The following is a 27677-nucleotide window of genomic DNA, read 5'->3' as shown; positions in this document are numbered from 1 at the left end:
CATTTGAATAATGAAGGTACGCTGGACTGGTCAGGTTTAGCAGTTTGTAGTAAGAACTGACCTTCTCCCTGTGGCTCTATTTCCCTAGGCCTTCACTCCAAATTTACTTTATTGATCAAATACTGAATTTGATAATACACTCGCTCGTTCTACGGCTGATGGTACCGTGTATCAATTTAATAAATGGGAGTTACATCATTTTAACATCTCTAGTGTAGAAACTGATACAATGTGTATATTATTATGTGAGGCAACGTGATTTTATAATTTCAACTTTAAAATACAAAATTATTACTATACATCTAGGCCAACATATTCAAGTACTTAGCATCTGGACGATGAACTCTATCTTATCAGTGGGAAACTCAGTACTATTTACAAACAACTGTTTTTGCCTTGTAATACTATAGTTGTTCAGCAGATATTTTGAAGCCTATACAGTATAAGCAGGGCTCGATACTAGTAGTATAGTTTACATGTACCACTACAGGTCGTGTTGGATAGGCTGTTGTATACTTGTCCATTATAATTATGTAGCTTGCTATGTCAGGCAATCATTAAACAAGCTACCATAAGCACCAACATTCCCTCAAGATATAAGGTATAAATAAAGTCATCTTTTTAAAATTTCATAACTTATTTATTAGGCAAGTAGTACGAGCATCCACACATTTTATAAAGGTTCTTGAGTCCTTTTTGAGTGTGGTTGAAAGAGTTTGATGCAACCTGTCACGTTGCTTATGCCCTACCCTCTCCTCTCCCAGCCCAACTTTTACTTCTTCCTCTCACAGGTAGTGATCTCTTGCAGGAAACTACAGCCCGTCCCAACAAAAATAAGGTCAATACATATACATGTAGCATCAGAACTTTGGAATAAACTTCCACAAAATTAAAGAAATATTTAATTCCACACTGAAAACACAATTGTTCTTGAATGCGTAATCTAGGTTTTGTGACATTAAATTAGCGATGTTCTAACATGCATAGAGACCAATTGTGGATAATATTTGTCATAGTCCTTATTGACCAAATCTAATTTTACTTTGTTTACAAGCCCTTCTAGAACCTTGGATGAGACAAAATATCAATTTAAATTATGCTTATTATGACAATCTATATTCACAGTAGTTTGATACTTGGTAACATGTTGAACAAATACCATTAACTCGGCCAAACATTGAGAGGTTTGTAAAACATTCAGGTCAATGCCTTTTCACAAAGTTTGGAGATCCTGTTTGATTGAGTAGCCTGTACTTCTTAGCTGGTGTATGAACTTGGAATACCTCTAGCCCAGTTCCCTGCTTTCCTCGCCACGCAAATACAGAGTGACTTGAGAGAAAATAGATTATGAATCCTATCTGAAGTCACAGTTCAAGATTAGGATGAGGGAGTGTTTCCACTTCATATGGAGGATGTAACCGTTTGAAGACACATGACATGTTTTCATGTTTGGGTCGTGACTCTATCTGGAAAGGACTCTGCTTGTTTGAGATCATATTTGTTGGTTGTTAAAGCCCCACTGCACTACTTATAGCTACTAGCAAACAATGCCTAATCGGTGCCTGTTGGTCCCCCATGATCCTCTTTTTCTTATGTTAATTGAGAGCTGATTTGATGAGATAACCACCTGTCAGTGACCTTGCAGGAAGGTCTAATCTCTCCTGGCCAGACTAGTACAGACAGGCTTTAAAGAGAATATTCAACGTTGGGAAGTAGTATAATATTGATTGCATGATCATTTTCTTTGTTGACTTTTCTTCTGTGGAGTTCCGTAGGATAGAACTTTCCTTGCCTTTCCAAAATCCTCTTGAAATTTGTTAGTGTGCAAGTCTGTAAAGAAATAGTCCCAGCAACCTGTAACTTAGGATTCTAGTCCCATGTGTCCATATCCGTGTATAGTATTTTGTCATTTCCACATGACTTTTCTGGCTCAAATTAAGAGCAACAGAATTCATGCAAAATACATTCTCAAATAAAAATAAATCCTTGATAATTTCTGGAAAACAACAATATCACTGCACTACTGAAATAATGACATTATTCATACAGTGGAATTCATTAGAACATATTGTAATCATTTTTGTTTTCTTCTATTTTTTGGACCCTCCAACAGGCCATTTATTGAAAATCAATCTCAAGATAACATATTTGAACACATGTTCCAATGAATATCATATAATATTGTAATCATGATGTAGCTGATATATCAGTTGAAATATAATTTTTATATGTTAATCATATGATAGACTTGGGCAACATCATGACGTTTTACAACACTTGAGTTTCACATAGAACAAAAGAGTGTTGAAACGCATAGTTTCACATTGTAGGGAGAAAGGAAACAAGTGCTTCCTCCGATACACTGCCTGTGTATCTCAGTCCGTTGTGTCTAACATCCAACAGCAAGCAAGCATCTGTCCCATGAATTTAAGACCAAAACACCAAGAGGAAATTATCGGGTGGGTTGCAACTTTTTACGATCGCCATGTTTGGGGATTTCACCAAACACCGTGGAACATGAGAGGCGACAGATAAGTGAAGATGGCCGGCGCGATGTTTGTTAGAAAATGAAACCCATCTCTCGCTCAAGCAGGTGTACATTAATCAATCGCATGTAGCGAGGAGGAAGCCAGATAGCGCTGGATAGCTAGGGATGGTTTCTAGCGCGGTATCCATTTTCTTCTATTATCCTCACCACATCTTAGAAGATAATCTTATCAGATACAACCAGTGCACTTTCTCTTCCCCTTCCATTTGTTTGTTTTTCTTTCGTTTCCCTTGTTCTTTCTTTATATCCTGATGCGTTCCATGTTTAATATGTACATGTGTGGCGGTGCGAGACGGTGATATCAAATGAGAAAGATGTGCCAAATATCCTTGTTTTGTAACACTTTCTTAGCCCTCTGTAACCCATCTGTCAAAAATTCTGTTATTTGTTGCAATGAGATTTTAAAAAAAAAATTGTCTTTTATGAATTTTATGAACATTTGATTTGTGTAATACCCTAATAAGTGCAGTCCAGGCGTAGCTCAGTATTATAATTGATTGTATTATATATTATTCTCAAATTTGAACTTCATACATGTATGAGTCTCTCATTTATTGAGCACTAAATATCAACCTTCCATTCCATAAAAATGACTATAATTCTGGAACAAAAAATGATTTAATGTATTTAAAGAAATGAAAATATCTGTTTTTATCCAAGATACATTGAGAAAAGATACTGCAGAATAGGTGAAATGAAGAAATGATGTCATGTTATTCATAATGATGAAATATCGAAATATGATCTTGCAGATACATGAATGTAAATGATTTACATACGTAGATGAAAGTCTTGATTACCAGTTATCCAATAATGATATATATATCTGTAAAGCGCTTTGAGAGGGCCTTCGGTTCTGAAAAGCGCTATATAAAAACTAGCTATTATTATTAAAATTTCATTTTATTTTCTTATTTTCAGGTTTACTATGGATGGTGGTGGTGATGAATCCAGGTTACTCAAAGCGAGATAAAGAGCTCTGGAGAGTGCGGTTACGGCAATGGAGTTCCAATGACCTTTGCCCTCTAGAAGACGCAGACGCTCGCAGTAATATTCCCAACCCTGGACCAGGTGCAATAAACAATGTGGCAGGTAATTAGAAGAGATCTATCTATCTCTGTTACATGTGTGTCTGGTAGAAATGCATTTGCAGATAAACTGCTAATAGTTAGGCATAGTTACCGATAGGCATACATGTAGTTAGGCTTATACATTTTTGTACTAATACTCTGCAGGGCACCCCGCTAGTCACGACTATACTTCAGGTGTATCTATTTAAAAATCATAAACTAAACCAAATAAATTGTAAGGAATAGAACAGTCGTAAAAGCATTCAATATTACCAGTTATTTGTAGGTCTTTTATACATTTGAGTTGAACTATTGCTTGACCCTCAATTTTTGTTGGGCATGCAATTTTTTTCTTCATATTTAAGTTTAAATGAAGCTCCAATTGTAGTTATCATCAATTTTCTTATTTACAAATATTCAACTGAAACTGGGGATGTTTGGGACTTTTTATTCTAAGATGATATTTAACGTGCAGAATGGATTTGTATTATTATTGAGCTCAAAATGATGAATTGATACATTTTTCAGGTAAGATTTACTGTACATTATAATTATCTCTGGGTAGTAATATCAACAACAAAATCTTAGTTTTACAGGAGCTAAAGATTCATCTTTTAATTTTTTTCTCTCATATTCCCCCCAGGACCGTCCGCAAACGGCGACAGACCGAGGACGATCTTCACAAGGGCGATAGAGGCGTGCGACCTTCAGTGGTGTGACAACCACTTACAAAACGTCTTGAACAAAGACTACTTCATGTGTGTGCACCATATCAAAGATATGGATTATGGTCTGTTCAACCAGTCAGCCTTTCCACTCTGGTCAGGTAAGGAGCTTCTTGAATGTTTTTCAAATCTTTTTCTGTTTTCCTCGTCCGTTGCCATAGATAAGAGGTTATGTTCCGTTTTTGGTGCCCTCCTCTTGCGTTTTCTATAGTGTCACTTTCCCTTAGCTGTCTGTTGTACATCCTCCCGTATTCCCTCCCTACCTCCACTCTCTATCTCTTTCTCTTTATCTCTCTCTCCATCTCTCTCCCTCTCTTTCTATCTATATATCTCTCTCTCTCTCTCTCTCCCTCTGTCTCTATCTATATCTCTATCTCTCTCTCTCTCTCTCCTCCTCTTCTCTCTATCTCTCTCTACCTCTATCTCTATCTCTCTCTCCCTATCTTTATCTCTATCTCTCTCTCTCTCTCTACCCCTCTATGTCTATCTCTATCTATCTTTTTTTCTTCTTCAACCAGTCAGCCTTTCCACTATGGTCATGTAGTAATCTTGACAGTTTTGAGATATTTTCCTGTTTTTCTCATCGGTTTCCACAGCATGAAGTTGTTTTCTATTTTTGATGCGTTCCTTTTTCATTTTGTATGGCTTCACCATCCTCTCTGTCTTAAGTGTCTCTCTCTCTGTCTCTCTCAATCTCTCCCCATTTGTATCTTTCCCTTTCTCTCCTTATGTCTGTCTCTTCCCCTCTCACTCCTTCTTTCTCTCTCTCCTTCTTTCTCTCTCTCCTTCTTTCTCTCACTCCTTCTTTCTCTCTCTCTTACTCATGGTACATTGATTTTACCCATCCCATCTATTTCACCTTCATTCTCATCTATTGTAGGTTTTCTTTCTCATTAGTAATTCTTCTACCTTCAATGTACAACTCATCTATTTTCATCCTGCTTCTGCTTCTACTTATCTTTAACCTTTCTACACAATCGTACCTTTGATCATTATCTAAAATATCATTTTCCCTCCTCGTCTGTTTTAGTATATTTTTCTCACCATCTTGTATTTTAAGTTTCTCTCTTTTCATGTCTGCATTCCTCCGTCTGCCATTCTCCTCACACCCACTGTGTACCTCCCATTAAGCGAGGACCGGTATCCAATAATAGAGGGGGTCGGGCTATTACCCCGGTCCCACTGCATAATTCTAGCCCTAGGAGGGTATTACATTTAATGAGTAGGGTGGATGCACTTTTCCAAGGTGTGGAATGGAATACTCAATAGGGGCTACTACACCTAAGTTTGGTACCTGAGTGCGACTGCATGAAACACGTTCACCATTATGTGTTGCCCTTTCCTGGGAGTGTGGTATAAGAATCGAGCTCTTCAGTTTTGTTCTTTGCTGATGAGGAATCAAGCGTCATGCCCCTTTTCTCCCCCCCCCCCTCCATCATCTGCAAGTGTGTAAACATATATTCTACTTTTTGAGTCAACTCCTGGATTAATATTATATTTACCTCCCTCTCTCTCTCTCTCTCTCTCTCTCTCTCTTTCTCTCTATCTGTCCGTCCCTTCCTTCCTCTCTCTCCCCTTCTCTTTATGTTTATTCTGTACCTCATTTTGTTATTTATTCTCAACCTGCATCCTCAGTCATAACTATATTACCGTGATCTACCTAATTACACTAATACCTTCTAGCCCTTCCGTTTAGTTGTTTCCAAACCAGCTTATTATTCCCTCTGATCCATTATTTTGCTCTATTTCAAGATTTACTCCTTTAGTCTATGTCATCTCCATCCATCCATCCATTTATCATATATTCATCTCTCTATTTATCCATCCATCCTTCCATTCATCCATCTGTTTTATGATTCAACCATCCCTCCATCCCTTCAAGACTCCTTCAGTCTGTGTCATTTCCATCCTTCCATCCATTTATCATGTATTCACCTCTCCATCTATTCATCCATCTTTCCATTCCTCCATCAATCCATCTGTTTTATCCAACCATCCCTCCATCCCTTCATCCCTCCATCCCTCCATCCCTCCATCCCTCCATCCCTCCATCCCTCCATCCCTCCATCTCTATCTATCTCCCCGTCTCATCCGCCGTCTCCCTGCCAGTCAATAAGTGCATTAAGGGTGTCCTGTCGGCCAGCCAGGCCAGGCCGGCTGAGAGCTTGTCTGCTGATGATGCGCTCCCTGGTGATAGAGTGATGTTGTTGCCGTGAGCGATGCATCCAAGCACTCTACCACACAACCACTGGGGCCTGCCTAGTTCTCATTCACAAACCTCTTTACAACATGAACAGAAATCCAGCTATTTAGTCAAACTCCACAGTTTTCAGAGACAGACAACTTAAATCACTGCTTTATATATATTTTATACAAAATATTGTTGTACACATATTTTTTGAAGGTGCATGAATATTTTTTAAAAACATGTTTTTGCTCTTGTTCATTGAATTTCATTTGAATGTATTCCTTCTATAAAATGTACACTGAAAAAAAGCACATTGTGGTAGTTGACCTCATGATATTGGAACTGTAATATTATTTTCAACTTAATGCTCTTGAAAGCGCGATGAATTTAATATCTAACAATAACAGTACTGCGCTGAGTAAACACAAGGGAGACTGGATGTGAGACTAGCCCTGGGGTCGCTGCAGCCAATAGAAAAGCTGAGATAATGGTCCACATGATATTCATTCAACTTGAAAGCTAATTCATTAGCATTGCGTATCGAGAGATGGACAGAGATTAGGAGGAAGAGAAAGGGATAAAATGATGGAGAGTCAGCCACAGAGAGATAAAGGGGGAAAAGAATGGAGACAGAGATAGAGTGTAGAGGGATTTAAATTAGATATTTAGAATGATATGCAATAAAGATGAGAGTATCATATTGTGCAAGCATGAATATTCATTATCAGATCTTGAAATAGATGCAGAAGATGTAATTCAATCGTAACTGAATGTATGAAAATAAAGAGGGAGGGGGAGGGAGAGAGAAAGAGGGAAAGAGAGTGAGAGGGAGGGATAGGGGGGGGGGGGGGGGTTAAGAAGGCTGTTTGGAAAAGCAAGAAACAGGAAGAGAAGTGGGAAAATACTGTGAGGGTAGACATTAACAGAAAGAAAGAGAGAGAGAGAGAGGAGGGGAAAACACAGCGGGGTAAAGGGAGATGGAGAGAGAGAGAAAGAGACAGAGAGGCAAAGAGAGAGACAGAGAGAGAGAGAGACGGGGAGGGAGAGAGATAAAGCGTTGATGTGAGATGAAAGAAGCAACGCTAATTTTTCTTTTTGTGTGCTGGACATTGTTGGGCAGGCAGCGAATGATTGGAAAACAACTGTAGCGTAAAACCCAATGGTGATGGGCTTTATGCCCGTCTTTTTCAAAGTAATTACGGCTCATTGCCACGCTTTCAAAAGTGTTCTACTATGGATCACACTCTATATTAGAATTCAAAGTAGTCTTTAGATGCCATTATTTATTCACCATAATGAAATAATTAATATTATCAGAGAAAGAAACACTGTGGTAGAACAATTCTAGTCTTTTTTGGATACATTTTCCCTGTATTTTGCAGCTCTCTTTTCTTTTGTTCTTTCTAGATCAAAAGACACAAGTTTGACAGATTTGATTGAATGGCTTACTCTGCAGATTTGACCTAATGATTTTTATAAATCAATTTATGATTTATTTTTTCTCGCAGACTTCTGGGAATGATATTGAACAAATGAGAACCATAAATGATAAAAAGAAGGCTTAAAAGGAAAGCAGAAAACAATACTACCTTTAACGTTCTCACAACAAATAATTCCAACTTAAATCATTTTGAACAGGAATAAAGTTTTAATCACAACAATAGATTAAAAGTATACAACATATATTAACTACCAGAATATGCTAGCAAATTAATAATGTTAAAAATTACACCAGTTTCTTTTCATTCTTATGTAGTTATTACCCGTTTAAAAATTTCTATCTGTTGAACACAAAAATCCATACACATGCTTACATGCTAGAATTGAAAAGGTTGGGATATTATCATACAGTGACCATGAGTCGATTACTGCAGGCTGCATGCATGCATGCCTAGGCTGTAATCTTGCTACCAGGCTCTTTGCTATACGAGCTCCATTCTTCATCATGCTGTGCTTTGTCGCAATGAGAGGATCGTAAGGTATATCGAGTCTGGAGATAAATGATGGGATAAGAATAATATGTCTCATCCCTTCATAAAAGTAATAATGAATTAAGACCATTATAATTCACATTCATACTATTCCTAAAGCTACATGGATTGCTATTGTCCCCACGTTGTAAAGCAAAACACCCATTGTTGCGACTAATATGTAAAAAAGTTGGCCTGTAGCGCCAGTGATTAAAAATATGCATTTGAATATTTGTGTATTAGCATTTTAGTTTTTGGTCCGTTTTAATGCAGACATCCTTTCCTGTACCCTCATTTGACCAAATGTAATATAGTTTTTCTCTTTGCTCTTTCCTTCTTTATTCATATCTAATTTCACTTTTCAAATGTGATTTTGTTGAATGCTGTCTCTCTCTCTCTCTCTCTGTCTCTATCTTTCAGGCCTCTCTATTGCTATGACTTTCTGTTTCTCTACCTATCTGTCTCTTGGTCTCTGACCCTCTCTGTCTGTAGTTGTAAACTTTGTTTCTATCTTTCTCTCCATTTCTTTACATCTATCACTTTCTCTGTCCCATCCACCTCTCTTTCTCTTTCTTTCTATTCCTTTATTTTGATAGTCCTTCCGTTTCTGCCCTCTCTCCGTTCAAGTGTTCCACATTGTGTTATGATGGAAATGAAAGCATGCTGACCATGGAGGAGTAAATACATTATTTATTTCTTGTATTTCTTGTATGTTCTTTGAAAGGCGAATGAAACTGCTAGCCTACCTCGATCAAGTTCTTGATTTTTTTTAAGAAGCTAATTTGCATCCTGTTTGTGAGCATGTTTACATCTCGCATAGCTCAGTAGGGACTTGGACTTTCTTGGAGTAAATAGATCAAAGTTGGTCGGTCGGCCTACCCAAACCCCTTTCCTCTGCTTTCTCTGAAGAGCTCTGAAGAGAGTAGCTCACTGGTGTATACTTATTTTATTGGTGCTTCCTAACCTGCATTCAGACTGACAGAATTCAATGTATAGCTGACTTTTTAGCTGTACAAGGGTAAATTATAACAACGATTGAAAATCGTATAGCTAATCGCTAAGTACTGAATTTTTGCTTAGTCTGAACATGGTATAGTGAAGCGGCGTATAACAAAATGCATGTTATACAGTAGGTTTGCGGTTGCACCATGTGTGAGAGAGAGAGAGAGAGGTTTTAGGGGTCCTGAAAAGGACTCTGACTCGGTAATCTTTCTTGGAGGAGTGTAGTCCTGAAAAGGACTGTTTGTTATCTTTAATTTTAAATTCATGTTTAAGCATCACTTCAAACATAAAGAATGAATGAATAAAGAATCAGCGTCCCGCACTAATCTAAGCGTCTTATCTTACAAAAATTGTATAACTTGATGGGGCTTATCATGAGCGCCCACTGATGAATGTCACGTCGATTGACCTCTTTGAAATCATTTTCTGTATATGACGTTGTTGTTTTAGTTTTTAGACAAGTAGCATTCAAATAAGAATATTTATGCCAAATTCTATTTGCATTTTCCGCATCTTTTCAGACGAAGAAGAATACAAAATTTGCTAAAGAAAGAAGAAAAAAAAAGGACTTGGTTTATCTTATATTTATTTATATGTTTTCTCATCCAAAAATGCAATCTTTCTATTTGGCAAAATATGTCACCAAGTGTATATTGATTTAGTTCCATGACTGGTTTTATAGATGTGCATGAATCTTGAGCCTGGATCCAGACTGTGTAATAATGTTAGAAACATGGAGAGCCCTCCATAGCTGATGCTAGAATAAGCGAGAATGGGATATTTGATTAAGTGATAAATGTGAAGCGGGTCTTTATAAAGGTCAATCAGTAATCTCCTCTGCTCCCCAGTTCACACATTAATTCCAATTCACAGAGAAAAGAGTCTGAGTAGTGGAAAAGTAATTTAGTATAGATTTAAAAATCAGAATAAATACGTATGAAGCGATGACAAACTGGATGACCACATTGCTCGCGATATTTGTGGAAAAACTATCACATTCGGAGAAATCCTTGGGTCAAACGTTTTTAACGGTCTTCAGAAATTATAGTGAGGTGGAGAATGAAAGACGCGGTGGATGAACGAGAGAATTGTTTCTGGGGGTTAAGTTTGTTGGAAGTTTAAAGATAAAGTTGAGTTCTGGTCATGCGATTGCATTGTGAAAGAAACTGTGTGGAATCTATCAGAAAAAAGTTAATCATGTAACATATAGTATTGGTGTGTACTGCAAGGTTCTGGAATCATCAAAATGATCAGAAATTTGACCCAGTCTTGGTAAAGTATTAACAAGCACTGTACACAGAAAGATGTATATGGGACTACACAGACATGTGGCATACAAAATGGGCCTCATTATTAAGCTGGTACTTGTAATTTTAAGAGTATAAAGGCATATGAAGAGCCATGCTTTTCAGGGATCATTTTTTCTCTGATGTCTTTCCGCACTTTTCGCACATAACAACAATGCTCACAAATCATTTTTAACCTCTCCCCAGAACCCAACTTTCTCTTTAACTTTGTTGGAAGTTTGAGTTTGAGGGGCAGTTGAAGCAGGAAATCCACTTTTCTCTGATTTGTCTTGATTGTGATGGAGGAACGGAATGGAATGGATTTACAGCGTGTGCTGGGTTGAAAAGGTTAATGAATTCTTGGTGCTAGCAAACAGCGTCTATACTGTTTGTTTTGTGCTTGAGAGTTTGGGGAGATTTTGTTGTTTTTTTTTCTGTGAAAGAAAGGAAACAGACAAAGAGGTACCTGCAAATGTTTGAATCATGTTTTGATGTGCCAATTTAACACTTGCCCGTTTAGATTTGTTTGTATGAAAGTTTTACGTTTTTTTCTCTCTCAAAAATATAAGAAGATTTACCAAGAACTTGATACTGATAGAAAGAAATGTTTGTCAGCAGTAGGTTGAACTGAAAGGTACTTGAAAAGAAAAAGGAGAGAAAGATAGGGGCTAATAGAGAGAGAGAAAGATAGATAGATATATGTATAGAAAGAGAGAGAGAGTGATAGTGTATAGAAAGAGAGAGAATGAGAGTGTATTCAAAGTTTAGGTGATAAAATAAGCTATAAAAATGAATGTATCAAGTATTAACAGAAAATAATTTCTTGTCAAGAAAAGAAGAGAAAATGACATAAGCAAGATCAGTAATTAACATTTCAAATGTGCTGAGAGCTGGAGAAACAAACATATTTGGAACATTCCAAAGCATTCTCCTTTGTGCTGAAGTGGTCTAACTATTCACTGGCCTCCAAGCCCTACCACTCACTGCCGACTGAACCGAGCTCAGCTCTGCAGTCGTCAATATACAACCTCCGTTCTTTTCTGTCGGTGCGTTACTTTTTGACCTCTGTGGCCTTAGTGACACCGTTAGCAATCTGTGTGGCGTGTGCTGCCTTTGTCACCGTTCACAATGACTGCGTTTGATTGATAGCTAGACCAAGTTCTCTTATTTACTCGCTTTCCAAGGTTTCTCTCTCTCTCTCTCTCTCACACTTCTCTTAGTTTGGTCTTTTGAGTGCGGCGCGGCGCGATGGCGAGGAGTTGATCGTGGAGTGCTACTCTGAATGTTTTTCCACCTGTGTCACTGGATACATGTTGGGAATTTGGGATTTATGTGAAGAATGAGGAGTGAGGAAAACTGATCTTTTCCCCCCTTTTTACCGATGAATTCCTTTCTTAAGAAAACGACTGGATATGTGCTGCAGCCCAGTTACAAGTAGTTTTCGAGTATGGTACACTGTACATTGATATCGTACTGAATAATCACAGTGCTTTTTTATAGGTCAAAGGCACAGTGCCTCACTTAGCATGGTAGTGAGAGTTGAGAAAGATATTTGTTCAAATTTGGGTCAAGTACGGATAGCTGAATTTTCATAACAAAAGTATTCATCCATTTCAAAATATATTCACTGCTAAGCTTTCGATGGAACACACATATATATCTTTGAAAAAAATATTCTTATATTCTCATTACTCAAAAAAAAATAATTGATTCGGTCTCTATGCTTTTCTGTTCTCTTTCTACACTTCTATATAACTATTATGTGCACTACTTTACTTTTATGTTCTTTTAAATCGTCATGCCATCTCCCCCCCCCCCTCTCCCATTCTTCAGTCAGTCCTTATACCAATAATTTCTGTTGTATGTATGTTTAAACAATATATTTCTGTTCTGTGATTTTCTGAAAAAAATATTTATTTTGGAACTACATGTACATATACTTACATGCCTATATGAGTTCTTGAGTTTACCACTTTTTTTCTCAATTTGTCTTTATCGTGACAAATGTCATTTCAAATTAGTTTGTTGTTGTCATTTTCTTAGAAATTCATCTTCTCTATTTTTATAACTTTGTTTCTTTCAGAACATCTACCAACAGCTTGTGCGAGAGTAGATGCTCTGCGTTCCCATGGTTACCCCAAAGAAGCATTACGTCTAGCCGTCTCCATCGTTAGATACCTCAAAAAAGTACAGCAAGACCACCTCAAACAAGCTAAACACAGTAAGTACCGCATCACTGAAGACCCATCGCCCATATGAACCATCGCCCCTAAGACCCACCAAGATGGACACCTGATTTGACCATGATAATGACCATCATATTATTTTTGATGGATACAATTAAAAATTGATAATTTTGGTATTCATGAATTATAATTTTTTGTCTTTTATAATGCAGTTCACATGCTCTTTTGAATCGCAGCTATTACATTATACCAGGAAATCATAATATATATACATATTATATAATTACAATGCAGTCCACATGCTAATATTGGTTTAGTACAACAAGTTTGCACACAAAAAAAGCTCATAATCAAAGATACATAATTGGATTCATTCATACATAGCTATTATACCAGGGCAAATAATTCAAAAACAAATTAGAAAATAAAGAGAAGAAAAACCACTTGAAATATTTTCCATGTTCTCTGAATGCCTGGTATGAGCTCAGTTACAATTAGGCCTAGTTATAATAATGTGATAATATGACATTTGTTGATTGTGTTGTTTTTGTAGATTCTAACTTCATCTTTACTGTGTTATTACATGTATTTTCCTTTGGTGCTATGAGGCATACAGGAAGAATATAAATCTAGAAATGTCCTCACAAAAAATTGAAATAAACAAGCAAACAGGGCTAATGGTAAGTCCAACAAGTTATTAAAACCTGTCTGCCATAGTTTGGCCATGGGGATTAGACCTCCATGCAAGGTCACCGACAGGTGGTTATCTCATCAAATCAGCTCTCAATTAACATAAGAAAAAGGGGTTCATGGGGGACCAACAGGCACCGATTAGGCATTGTTTGCTACATAGAGGGCGCAAGTAGCTATAAATAGTGCAGTGGGGCTTTAATTGACCACCTTCACTCCACCTTCCTCCCTCCTTCCAGGTGCCCGTAAATCAAAACGGAAATGTTCCCAGAGCAGCATGACGGCCAGCGAGGTATTCTACGGTAGCGGCGGCGGCAGTAGCAACATTGCGAGGGACGCGAGCGAGGCGTGGATCGGCCATCCCCTGGACCCCATCGGATGCTTGCTAGACACCCTCCTAGAGGCATCCAGTGCTAACCCCGAGGGCTTGGATGGTGGCGACGGTGGGGGTAAGTGTTCTCCCGTCTCATTAGGCCCGTCCTGATCAGCTCGAGATTGCCAAATAGCCCGCTATTTCTGATTTGGGAAATAATCCTGAAGTTACAAATCGCGTCTTCATCAGCTCGAGACTTGGCCTCGAAACTTGAAACCCGAGCTCGAGAAATTAGCTCGAGATATTTTGCTCAGCGTTCGCGCTTAGTGCGAGTCTTCGGGCTGGTTAGGACGCAACGGACAAATAGCGGGATATTTGTCAATCTCGAGCTGATGAAGACAGGCCTATTAACAATTTTTAATGCTTGCCCTCTCTGCTGTAATTTGTCACTAACCAAAGTCCTATCTTCAACCCTAACCCCAAAACTAAACCTTGCACCAGCCCTATTGCTAAACCTAAACCTAAACCATATTACAAGTGTAACCATAAAGCCTATCTGCATAAGTTTGGCCATGAGGGATAAGACATCCCTGTGTGGTCACTGACAGTTGGTTATCTCATCAAATCAGCTGTCAATTAACATAAGAAAAAGGGGACCATGGGGGATCAACAGCCACCGCTTAGGCATTGGTGGCTATCTATAGAGGTTGCAAGTAGCTACAAGTAGTGCAGTCCTGCTTTAAATATATACTTTAAAAAAAAAAAAGAGGCCAGAGCAATAATTGCTGGCGCAAATTTCAGGTCACCTCTGGATACTAAAGACCATGCATTTTTGTGTTTTGTTCATAGTGGCCATATTTGCAGCAAGAACTTCCGTCAGATTCAAACTTCAGGATTGTGAGTTAAACTGATGTTAATCTGGACCATTTAAAATTTGGCTATTTAAGTTTCATTCCCACACAAGTGTATATCAATTCATATAAGTTAAGATGGAGCATGTGGTGTTTGCATGCTTAAGATACTTATAATTGGACGTTGTGCTATGAGACTGACAAATAAATAATCATTAACCAATTCGGTAATATGGTATCATTCTCCCCAACATTTTATATAGTGAAGCTCCAACTTTTTGCATTCAAACTATCAATTATTTGTAAAATGTAGAGTTTAATCAAAGTTTTGAAAAGTAGCCACCACCTAGAGAACAATGCCATGGACATTGAGCCATAGAGGCATACGATAGCAACGGTTCTCCTGCAAGAGAAAGACGTGTCAGAGTGTGATTTAGTTTGTAGTTCCAGAGATCTTTTCTCAATTTCCACGTAGGAAGCGTAGTAAGGAAGGCCACATGCCAGATAGGGGCTTGTTACTCCAAAGGAGAACGTTCAAAGGAAATAGACTTGGGCACAGATTGCTCATAAAATGGTCCCTCATACTCGATAGAACAGTCCTGAAGGGGTTGCAGGGGAAAAACGTCAGCAACGCTCAATCGCTCTTTGGAGTGTTGACTTCCACTGTTGGGTTGTTTAGTAGTGAGGATGACATAATTTCTAAATCGATTTCTTGGCGGAAATGCGGTGTGACGATCTTGACGATCTATCGGTTCTCTTTTAGGGAAAGATCTGTGTGAAATCGCATTCAGTCAGGCTTTAAATGGTGTTTGGTTTTCACATGGCAACATATGGCCATTTGCTTTTTAGTTTCAAAAGCTCACATGGCAATATAGAGCATATTTTCTATTCTTTTATAGTTCCAACAGCTACATGTATAGTGATACAAAAATCCCTTCATGTAGAGGGAAAACTGATGCCATTAATATTAAAGACAGAAAAATATATATATATATCAAAAGCACAGGAATTAAGGAATCACCAAGCTGTCGTAGGAAAGGGGTTGACCTGCATTTTCATGGCTTTTGTCTAGAGTTATCTCGGGCTTTACAGCCAAGAGGTTAAAACACCACACCTATCAGTGAAATTACAGCATTGTTAAAAGGGATAGAGTTATGGCTTCATGAGGCTTTTGTAGGAGGCTATACGTACACATTGTCAGCTTTGACGTTAGAACGTACTCTAGAAATGGTGTGAGGCTGTAAGCCCACGTAGGATTTGACAAGATTTTCATCAAGCCATGTATCACATGACAAAATCCACTCGTTAAAGAAGAATCCATAGGATTAGTGACGGAGAACCCTCCTCTCATTCAATCTCAGTCACTAATGCGTATGTGCACTTTGCTTTAATAGAAAAAGACGGTGGTTATGATACAAAGTATAATTTTACAGAGCATTTAACCACAGTAAATGTCCACCTTAGATGTAGAGCAAAATGTTGAGATGATGAAATGAGGTTGATGGATGTTACTTGCATTTTTTAAAGCCATGCCCACTCAGACAGAGTAAAGAAAGACACCACGTGGTGTCTGTTACATATGATATTGAACTACAAGAAGAATAATCAATTGCTCTGGTTTCCATCTGTTAAAGATTATGCATGTTCAAGAAGTACAGCATGTGTACATGTAGGTTTGTGGTCTTGCTTAAGTCATAGGTACTCATAAAAGTTCAGCCCTTTATCATTTATGTACTTTTTATGATGATAGGGGTAGGGAATAGGGAAGGGGACTTACACCTACGCTTCCATAAATCCATCGTGCACATTGCTTTGGCCTAGATTGGTGAAGAGTTCATTGTGCACAAGGCATTGGAGATAAGAGAGAAAGAGAGAGAGAGAGAGAGAGAGAGAGAGAGAGAGAGAGAGAGACAGAGGGAGAGAGTTCTCTGGCAGCACATAAAGCATTTTTCAGGGATAAGAGGTTTTGTACCGTATGTTAAAGAAATGTTAATTTACATGTTCACTGTAGTACGTAGTGGGGTTACAAAGCTAGGGTCGCATGATGACAATGTTGTTTCAAACAATGTGACTTTGTAGAAGTTGTTCAGATACATGTAACTGCATCAGGGAAATCCCTTATAACCATGCAAATTGTAGAATGTAGACCTCTTAGAATAAGATATATGTAAGCTATGATTTCAAGAGAAGCTGTTGTCATTATGAAAGTACAAGTACATTGCAATACATGTAATTCTAGGCTTCATTTAGAAATATTTTATTTGTCAATACTGTAAGGACAGGAAGTTGTAATAGCGGCAGTTATCTCTAACATGACATTAAATATTTGATGTACATATAGAGGAGTTTATAATATATCGTGTTCCTCCTTTTTATCTTCATCTGCTTCAGGCATGTCCAACTGCCCTTCCACCAGCGGGTCATCATCCAACCAATCCTCCTCCTCCTCAGCGAGCCACGCTAACAACAAATACCGTCACGTCAGGGTGACGGGGTCCAACGACCCTCTGGAGTCGTACCTCACCCTGGCCTACGAGGTCGCCGTCATCGGGCTGGGCCAGCAGAGGGTGATGCCGATGGGGCTGTATGCTCAGGACAAGGCTTGCAGGGCGGAGGAGGAACTCATCACAAGGCATAGTGAGATCCTGATGGACCATAATCTGGTCCAGGTCTTGCAGCAGCAGGCTAATACCCTGATGGAAGGTAAGGAGATTTGAGGGTTATAGATACCATAGGAAGAGAGGGGGGGGGGGGGGGGGGGGGGGGGGGGGGGGGTGAATCAAGATAAATGGACAGTTACAGGGGTAAAGATATTGATGGTAGAGGGGGTGAATCAAGATAAATGGACAGTTACAGAGGTAAAGGTACCAGTGATAGGGGGGTAAATCAAGATAAATACACAGTTACAGGGGAAAGATATCAGGGGTAGGGAGGTTAATCAAGATAATGGACAGTTCCAGGCCTGGGTAAAGATAGTATCAGTGGTTAGGGGGTAAATCAAGATAAATGGACAGTTACATGGGTAAAGATAATAGTGGGGGGATCAAGATAAATGGACAGTTACAGGGGTAAAGATACTGATGGTAAAGGGAGTATATCAAGGTAAATAGACAGTTACAGGGGTAAATCAAGATGAAAGGACAGTTACAGGGGTAATGATACCGGTGGTAGGGGTAAATCAAGATGAATGGAAGGTTACATGGGTAAAGATACCAGTGGTAGGGGGGTAAATCAAGATAAATGGACATTTACAGGGTAAAGATATCAGAGGTAGGGGGTGAATCAAGATAAATGGACAGTTACATGGGTAAAAATACCAGTGGTTGGGGGTAAATCAACATGAATGGACAGTTACAAGGGTAAAGATACCAGTGGTAGAGGGGAGTAAATCAAGAGAAACAACTAGATCCGTATAGATTACAATCTGGTCCAGATTCATGTAGAGATTTTGTTTCTTAGGAATACACTCTATTTCTGGCTTTCCCCAGCAGGTACTGCCAGTGGTCTAGGTAGCACAGTGAGACCAGAGAGTTTTCCCATGCACACCTTTGGTAGATACCTCTTCCAGACCCTGCTCCCGTACAATGAGGACCTGGCCTACAAGGTTGGACTACGTGCCATGAGGTAAGAACAAAATGTCCTCTTGAAAATGACAGAATTCAATGCAAATAAATGCAAGGGGTTGAAAAATGTAGCCAAAGTGGTTTAGGAGCCTTCAGAAAAGTTTGAAAACACATGGATCATTTGATTTGGTATGTAGTTCATTTGGATCACTAAAGTGCTAATGAAAAGCTATAAATGCATAATATTAGCCTTTCTGTACTGAAAGATAATATGATGCTCTCAAATTAACCATTGATAATGAAAATCTTCAGCAAACTGTTTGTCAAACAGTTTTTCATAATTGTTCATAATCCCCCCATGAAGCTTTTTAACCATCATAGATGAAGTTTTCCTTCTGTCTATCAATCAGTTTTAGAAATTCAACTACATAGTAATCGTAGTATAGTCATAGCTGATAGAGAGTGTTCACATGTGACTTTAACTTCTCAATTTGACAACAGATTGCCCATCTTAGAGGAAGGCACATCGGGCAGTGGAGGACTGACAGCCAGCAGTATGAACGCAGTTCTGATGGGTCGATATCCTCGCTGGTTTGTGCTCGGACACATAGAGTCCCAACAGTGCGAGCTGGCTAGCTGTATGATCACTGCTGCAAAGGGTACGATATTGTACCGGGTTAATTAAGGCTTGTTCAGATACTAGATACTAGCAATATGACGTAAGCAAGATACTAGTAATATGACGTGATACAATCACTGTAGTTCTTATTTATGATGACATAAAATGTAATACACTTCACATTTTTAAATCTTATAACACAGAGCTCAATGAATACTCACAAGTCCTTTGTTGAGCGCAGTTGAGATTCATTTAATACTTTTTAAAACAGTGGTGGTGTCTTTGCGGCGCTTTACTGCACCATGTCTGAACAAGCCTTTGAGGTTTATTGCTGAGGGAAAAGGTTGAAACCACCTTTAATTATAAATTAACCACAGTAGCAGAGGCTTGAATATCAATAGTGGATATGTTTCATTTCTATGAAGGAGGGTGGGTAATTTTAAACCATGTTTCCTGTAAGGAATGTAGATATAGATAGAAATGAGCAGAAGTAATGCAGATCCTATAAATGTACAGTGTGAAGAAAGATTTAGAAGGCAAACTTTCTAAATTGAAATCCAGTGATTAAACAATCTAGAACATTGTATTTTTAGCCACACTTAAAATTTGAACTGTGTCGTAGAATTCTCAAGCCAGGATGGATTAAAAACAATTTGCCTTCTTTTGTTCAGATGATCCTCGTCGACTGCGGAATGTTCTGGAGGCAGCCCAACGCCACATCCACAGTGCATCACAACTCTTCAAGCTTGCTCAGGATGCCTTCAAGGTAGCCACACCCGTCGATGGCCCCACCCACTACACCCTCCTCAAGGCGACCTTTGACCTTGGCCTGCACATCATGCGCATGACCCTCGCCAACATGAACTGGAGACGGAGGGACATGGTGCACTGGATGGTCCGCTGCGCCACGGAGATCGGCATGGGCGCACTCATCACCATCATGCAGTCGTGGTACACGCTCTTCTCACCGACGGAAGCAACGACGATGGTCGCGACCACGGTCATGTCGCCCACCACCGCCGTCAGGTTGAACCTGAACTTCAGAGAACAGGAGGAGCTAGCCCGGTGTGCTCGAAGCGTGGCTTTACAATGTGCTGCCAAGGATCCACCTTCCTGTGCACTATGTGCTTTAACTCTATGTGAGAAAGACACTGTGGCATTCAAGGCCGCCTATCAAATAGTCGTGGACGCGGCAGCAGGAGCCATGAACTCTCAGCAACTCTTTACGATAGCAAGGTACATGGAGCACCGGGGCTATGCCTCGCTGGCCTACGACCTGGCCGTCCTCGCCATGAGGAATCTTTCGTTGGGGTACAACCAGGACACGCATCCAGCAATAAACGACGTGTACTGGGCTTGTGCACTCAGCCACTCACTGGGCAAAGAGCAGCTGACTAATATGATCCCTCTAGTGGTCAAGAGCGTCCAGTGTGCCTCGGTCCTTGCTGATGTACTTCATAGGTAAGTAAAGAAACTTACTTCCTCTAAACATTGATTTAGTTATCTGCCAGTTATGTCGACATTACAGTTTTCTGGACATTGTAGCAAACTTTGTAGAAACAGATAACAGACAATATGTTGCTGATTGAAAAGAAAGGTTCCATCTTCATGGTAAAATTTTCTAAACTTCTTCTGTTCATGTGTTATAGACCTTGATATGTGTTGGAGTTTAGTGATGTCCATTGAGCTCATACAACCTCTAAACCAATGAAATGTTTCTGCTTTTGTTTCAGATGTACTCTAACAGCCCCTGGTGTTGGTTGCCCACCTGATGTCAAACGTCGCTGCATCAAACTCTTGCCATATGACAAAGATCCCATGCGTCAGCTCCTCGACGCGGCCATCGCTGCTTACATCAACACCGCCCATTCCCGCCTCACACACATCTCCCCGCGCCACTACGGCGACTTCATCGAGTTCCTCGGGAAGGCTCGGGAGACATTTTACCTCGCGCCCGATGGCCACATGCGCTTCACCAAGCTAATAGACGACCTTAAGATCATGTACCGCGGCAAAAAGAAACTAATGCATCTTGTTCGGGAGAGGTTCGGATGACGCTGGGCCTTAGAGGGCACTCTCTCAGCCCCAGAGCGGGGCACGACTATAGACAGAGGCGTAGAGGTGTATGTGCCAGTTGTGGGTATTCTGTGGTTGTGAATCAATTACTGCAGGGGCAATATGCAAATTCTTTTTTTCTTTTTTTTAATTCCTTGATATGGAAAAAGGATGTTACCGATTCTAGCCACACCGTTGTAGTATTGTGTATTATTGATTTGATTCCTGTCTCTGTTTCCATGTTATGTAACTCGTTAGTATGCCATGATATGAACTCTTAAAAGTGTTCCACAGTAAACAAACATTACAATTTGTAACTCATCCAAATTGAATCATGTGTTGAACATCAGTATTCGGATAAGTCATCCAGTTAAGTTGTTGTCCTCGTCGTTGTCAAGAAAGTAAAAAAATGCACGTTATATTACATGTGAGGTTTCCTGTCTCTAAGGCTATGGCTTGAAGTTCCCAAGAAATAATCTGAAAGACTTGAAGAGAAGAATTTTATAAACATTCAGGGTCATACATGTAGCTTGTAAGGGCTCACTGGAGTTAAGGATTTCTTTCTCGTGCTGCAATTTACATCTCATGCTCCATTGCGCAATTAGAAAGCAATGAAAATTTACTTTCTTGTTTGTAATGCAGGATTATTTCTTTGGTCTTCAAAACCGCTTATTCCTCCAAAATGCTTGATGAAAATAGAACATTTATTTCCAAAGCTAGCCACTTGTTGAAGTAAAGACAAGACCTCACCTTTGTGTGTGTGTCCAAGCCTACACATGTATGTTTGATGTGTTTCATTGAAGTAAACAGTAAATACCCTTTATGTAATTCATAATCTTTACATAAATTTCCACCCTTAAAAATTGTAAATGGATTTATAAATGCATGAACTTAATATGTTTATGAAGTTAACCAGATTTCATTCTATTCATTGCCATGAATGTAATATATTTATGATCAGTCCATACACGTCTGTTATAAGAATCATTGTAATATTGTCTTTGTAGCCCTGTACCATCTCAAAGACGTGTAAATGCATCCTTTTAGGAAAATTCATATTTTAATATTGCCAATAATGTCGATAATTCATTTCTTCATCTCTAGAAGCATTGCCAAAGGTAGGAAATTGTCAAAGAGACAACTCTTGCTCCAATTGTAGTGTTGTTAATTGCCAAAAGACCCCCAAAATGCATGATTCTTTTAACATGTGAGTAATTCCACTACTCAGTGTGTAGTGTTATGAAATGTATTTAAATAATTTATTACAACAAACAAAACTTTCAATAGCAGATATATTATAAGTGCTCATGTATAACATAGGAACTGTAAGGGGCATGGCTAATGCCAAATCTCCTTGTTAAGAATTATCACTATCCTTGTATCTGAGCTGGCTGTATTGCTATCCATAAAAACAACTCCAAATAAAGTAATGTCATAGGTTCATTATTCTGGATGTATTTAATTATAATCCTTCAATTGTTGCCAGTCAGCAATGCCCCAACATGCTTTCTTAATTCTGTGGTTATAATAAACATATCGCCATAAGAATAAGAAGGAGATATTTCAATTTCTAAGAGACTTTGTCTAATATCTTAGAAATGGAATTGTATTGAATATTTGGAATAAGGTGGCAAACTAGCAAGTTATTGAGTTAATGATTTATGTAGCTGGATGCCCCATATTCTTGATCTATTTATCCTTTCTTGATTGACTAAGTTAAGACAAGACGATTTTCTTTTTGAAGAATCTACCTCATTTACCTCATATCTTAACATGTACATTAGAACTCTTATTATTCATTACTTAATGGTTATTGCCAATATATTTAAATATTAAAAATCAAATAGGCATGATGCAGGGAAATTATTTTGATGTGTCATAATTCATAGTTGAGGATTGATTGAAAATAAATAGTCTTGGGAAATCGAGGGTAGAATTTAAGATGATTTCCTTCCATTTTTGCGTGTATCAGTACCTACATTGACTTACCTGCGCATTTTATAGATATCGTACAGAAATCTTTTGCAAAAAAAAATGCTTCCCAAAGAAAATGCATGTTTAATTTCTGTCTCTAGTTCACATGCTATGGCTAAATAGTTCAAAATTGCACCATTATTTCAGGAAATGGCTAGAAGTAAGACCATTTCTCATCATAAAAGTTTTAAATCTTGGTAAATAAAATACCCTATATAATTTAAGTCTGATTTCTTGAGCGTTCATTTTTCTTCATGCTGCAGACAAAAACAAAACAATGATAGCTGCGTTATTACGATGATTTCAAGCTTGTGTGGAAACCATAAGAAGTTGTAAAAAGTCGTTTGAATCATTATATATTTATTTATTGTGAGTGTTATCACAAAAGAAGACCTAGTCTTTGCATGAGCTCACTTGTTTGTGGTTTCTCGTTGTCACGGATACACACCTCACACGTTATACTTCTTGTTTACGCACATTTCAAAGTGAAAGATGTAAAGTGTTTCTTCTTTTTTTTATATATAGTTTCTGAAATCGTGGCATTACCTGAAATTGTGCATATTGTATATGTTGTAAAGCTGCTTCTTCCTTTTTTTTTTTAAAGAAAGAAGTGTGATAGTCTATCAAAGTGCACCTTTATCGGTCTATATTTAAAATTATTTCCTTTTTCTTTATCTTGTAGAAGATAATGTGCTGTGAATGAAGAAGGGCTGCTCTGGGTTTAAATTAAGACTGAGTTCTCGCAAATACTTCTCACCTAAAACTTCTAAACTGCCAAAACTCCACATTAATTTGCTAATTTTAGAAGGAAATTACCACTTTTTAAAAGTGTTTTTATCGTTTTCTAAATAAGAAAAATAAAATTAATCAACATATAAAAAACTAAAGCTTTGTCTTGATAATATTTAGGTGTTGCAAGATGGTATGGCAGTTATGTCTTTGCTTGTCACTGACTTTGAGTAAAGGTAACATAATAGAACCATTGACAATCATTGTTACTTGAACAAAAATGAAAGAAAGAGAGATTAATTAAAAAGAGAACTCAGATCTGATTTATGAACTGCAGGAAGAAAGGAGTCACTAACCCGTGTCTATGTACTATTGTATGATGGTGACAATGTATGTTGTTTGTTTATTATGTTTATCTGTAATGCTAGATTAGATAAAGGTTTTTTTTTTTCTTTTTCTTTTTTTTCTTTTGCCACCACAATTGGATATGAAGTGGAAGTGCCAATATATTTTGACAAAGATTTTGTTTTTCTAAGGGATTGAAGATGAAGAACAGGTGCTATTTTATGTCAAAACTTTTTTGAAGGGGAATCAAGTGCAAGGAATGTTTCTGTACAAAGACAAACAAATACATTTTATTGATGTTCCAAGGTTTTCTTTATGATAGTTGTCGAGTGTCATGTACAGTTGATATCGACTGTATGATTGTATCAAATATTTCTAAGTTTGTAGAGTCTACTAAATATGTTTCTTGTTTTCTTCTTTTTCTTCTTTTTTTCCACATGACCAAATTGTTTGCCGCAAGATACATATTATTTGTGTGATTTCTATTGTGTTTAGACGAGGTATTTACAGATATATCGAGTTCGAATGGGTTGAACCTGTTCAGAAAGAAAGAAATAATGGGTATTTAGCAAGATGCAGGGATGTCCTTCTATTAGATTACTAGCTGATTTGTTATAAAAGATTGTTAATTGCAGAGAAATGCAACAAACCATTTTTTTACCCATTACTTTCATTATAAAGCTTCATGGAGTACTACATAAGCCTTATTTCATGATTTAGATAGCAGGTCATTTCATCAAAGAGTTCCTGTTTTTGTTTGTTTTTTTTTTTTTTTACATGAACGCCGTTTGGTTTGCAGTTCCCAAATATGAGCCATTGTCAAATATTGTAATAGTGGTGATTAGCTATGCAGAAGTACTATCCCATTTGGGAATTTGTGTATTTCAGCCTCGATCATAGTAACATGAATGCTCGTAAACTAGACTGTGTTATATGTAGGTTACGGGTTGTGAAATGACTTGCTATTTAACGATGGCATGGATAACATTCAACAATTAAATACTTATAAGACATAATTTTCTTAAACACCACACCATGTTAGTGTCTGCAGATAGGCATTTCAACTGCAAAAAAAATAGTGAAATAACCAGAATGATTCTAAGATCTGCTCTGCTTCATGCCAGAAATGGATGTGCATGAGATCACTTGTCATGTTTACTGCTCTATACCTGCACAAACAAACATTACTTTGGTGTAAAAATGCAATTTTCTTTCTTTTTTAAACTTCTAAATCACATTTCTCTGTACTTGCTAAGATTACATTCATTTCTATGTAAAATATTACTGGAGATAACAAAATCCCTTTCTGTATATTTTGTACCTGTGATGTGACATTTACAAGATTTTCGTTTCTCCGTCAGGACTTTTCAGTCAGATTTTTGAAAAGATTCCTGGGAGGGTATTTGGAGAATGATGAAATTGAAGAGATTTGAAACTAATTAGAAGATTTAGTTGTGATAATGGTTGAAGTCTCTGAAGTAGAATTCATTTTTTATTTTATATTTCCGTGCACTGTTTCTCACTCCTAAATGTTGCAAGTTGTTTCTGTCATTTTTGTAGTATTGTGATGAAAAAATATGATCATGAAAAATTATAAAGCTCAGGGCATGCCTCAATTTCCAATTGTAGATTATTTCTTGGAAGGATGGAGAAAAGAAAAACATTCTTTGTGAATTTAATGGTTTTCTTGTGATAATTTATTATGCGTCTGGTGTAGAAAAAACGATCAGCTGTATGTGTAGTTAGGAGGATGTAGCGTCATTTGTCTGTTTTATCTTATAGTACCAGATGGAATTATAGTAGATAAAAGATAGATGTTATTAGTCAAAAACTCACTCATGATGATGATGATGTTGATGATGAAAAAAGAAAATGATTAAAATGTCATAAAAAATAGAAAAAAAGTGGATTGATGCAGTTGACAAATTTTCCAGTTTTATAATAAATTATTTGAACCAAGTATGAGGAAAGGACTGTATTGATCAGAAAAAAATACATACTTTGTCTTTGTCTTATTATTTCAAATTGTTAACATAAAAATTGATCTTTCTATCTCTCCTTCTACCTTGCCTCTATCATATTTGAAGATGAAAGACCCTTCCATGCATTATACCTTACCTGTTTTCCAAAATAATTTTTCTGGAGTACTCTACTTGTTTACCCCCCCCCCCCCCCCCCCCTCTCTTTTATTCAAAATAAGCCCTCATGTATGTATTCCTTTCAATAAAGCCGACAGTTTTCCTGAAAATGTATCGCCCTCCAATGCCACAAGTTGGATTCAGAATAACAAATTATGCAAAATGCTCAGTGAATATACAAAGAATTACTCTTCAAATTCAAGGTTAAAGAACAAAGAACAAAACATAATTACTTATGTAAACAAATGCTAGAGAGAATACAAATTTAATCTTTCCTTCTTCTAAATTGTTTCAATATTTCAAGGTCTTCAGGGCTTTGTTTTGAACATTCAGACCTCTAAAGATCGTGGAAGATTTGATTAGAAAATTACCATGATCAAGATCTAAGTTGAGTGGAAGATAATGTGGAGGTAATGATGAAACCTTTTACCGATAGACTACGTTTATTTCTGTTTAATCATTTCGCTCTCGAAGGAAAAGAGCAAAGGAATCCAAATATAAAATGAGAGTCAGTGGCACAGAAGAGAATAAGATGTATATGATGATGCAGACGATTGTGAAGATGATGGTTTATGATAAAGATTGTGATGATTATGGTGATTATGATGATGGTGGTAATGATGAAGATGTATGTGACCTGCAATGGCAAAATGGCAAAATGACATAGTAAAAATGAAAATTGAAATCTAGGTATCACTGGAAAAAGTAAGAAATTACCTTTATTATGATACCTCATTCAAAGGAATTGATTGAAATTTGACAAAGTTGATTATAATCATTGAAAGTCAATTTCAAGATATTAGAGTTAAAAGTAAAGTATTTGGTTCCATTTTCACACACATATTGACTTCATCCCTTCTTCAAAACAATTTGAAGTAGATGTACAGGTACTATCCGACCATTAAAAAATGTGGTGTTGGTCCCTGAAGTCGAACCTTTTTTTTCGGAGGCTCCTACAGCACAATAGAATTTGCCATAGTGGATCACATGTTATATTTTATTAGGACTTTAGAATTTATGAATTTAGGTCAATCGTAGGGAAAACATGGGAACATAAGACACTCTGTATTATTTGAAGAATTTTATTGGGTACAAAAACAACTTTCTCATGCAGTCTCATAATATACAATGTACAAACAGATGTGAGATACAGACTGATATAACAGCCAACAGTTTTTACATAATGGAAACATGAACGGAACAAAACATATAATACATCTAGGGGTGTTTCACAATGTCTAAGATCAACATAAGTTGGACTTGAACTATGGAAGGCCATTCATACCACTGGTTGATCTCACCATTGGTCTCTCAAGCGACGTCGCAAATCTACAGAATTCACATTTTTGTAATAGTTTATTATTCAAGGAAAAAACATCTAAAGATCATAATTTCTAAGGCTTTTTCCATCTAATTTTGCATCTG

At 37.6% G+C, this 27677-nt stretch overlaps 1 protein-coding gene across 3 annotated transcripts in view; it reads left to right on the top strand.

Annotated features, from left to right (window-relative positions):
- Nucleotides 1-26109, top strand: part of LOC584142 (zinc finger SWIM domain-containing protein 5) — a 45527-nt gene extending 19418 nt beyond the window's left edge. Inside the window, exons 4-13 of one of the 3 annotated variants that reach the window (XM_011664847.2) lie at nucleotides 3470-3640; nucleotides 4262-4444; nucleotides 12873-13010; nucleotides 13905-14114; nucleotides 14828-14875; nucleotides 17221-17532; nucleotides 18321-18453; nucleotides 18894-19051; nucleotides 19683-20472; nucleotides 20745-26109. In XM_011664847.2, the coding sequence (XP_011663149.1) occupies nucleotides 3470-3640; nucleotides 4262-4444; nucleotides 12873-13010; nucleotides 13905-14114; nucleotides 14828-14875; nucleotides 17221-17532; nucleotides 18321-18453; nucleotides 18894-19051; nucleotides 19683-20472; nucleotides 20745-21066 (2465 nt within the window). In that variant the 3' untranslated portion in view covers nucleotides 21067-26109. Of the gene's footprint in view, nucleotides 1-3469; nucleotides 3641-4261; nucleotides 4445-12872; nucleotides 13011-13904; nucleotides 14115-14827; nucleotides 14876-17220; nucleotides 17533-18317; nucleotides 18454-18893; nucleotides 19052-19682; nucleotides 20473-20744 lie in introns of all 3 variants that reach the window. The other 2 variants (XM_011664846.2, XM_784020.5) reach the window with 2 other exon arrangements.
- The last annotated feature ends 1568 nt before the right edge of the window (nucleotides 26110-27677 follow it).

Source organism: Strongylocentrotus purpuratus, unplaced genomic scaffold (assembly GCF_000002235.5).
Source record: "Strongylocentrotus purpuratus isolate Spur 01 unplaced genomic scaffold, Spur_5.0 spur5_scaffold_3, whole genome shotgun sequence".
Taxonomy (NCBI): Eukaryota; Metazoa; Echinodermata; class Echinoidea; order Camarodonta; family Strongylocentrotidae; genus Strongylocentrotus; species Strongylocentrotus purpuratus.
This window is presented reverse-complemented; position numbering and strand designations above follow the sequence as displayed.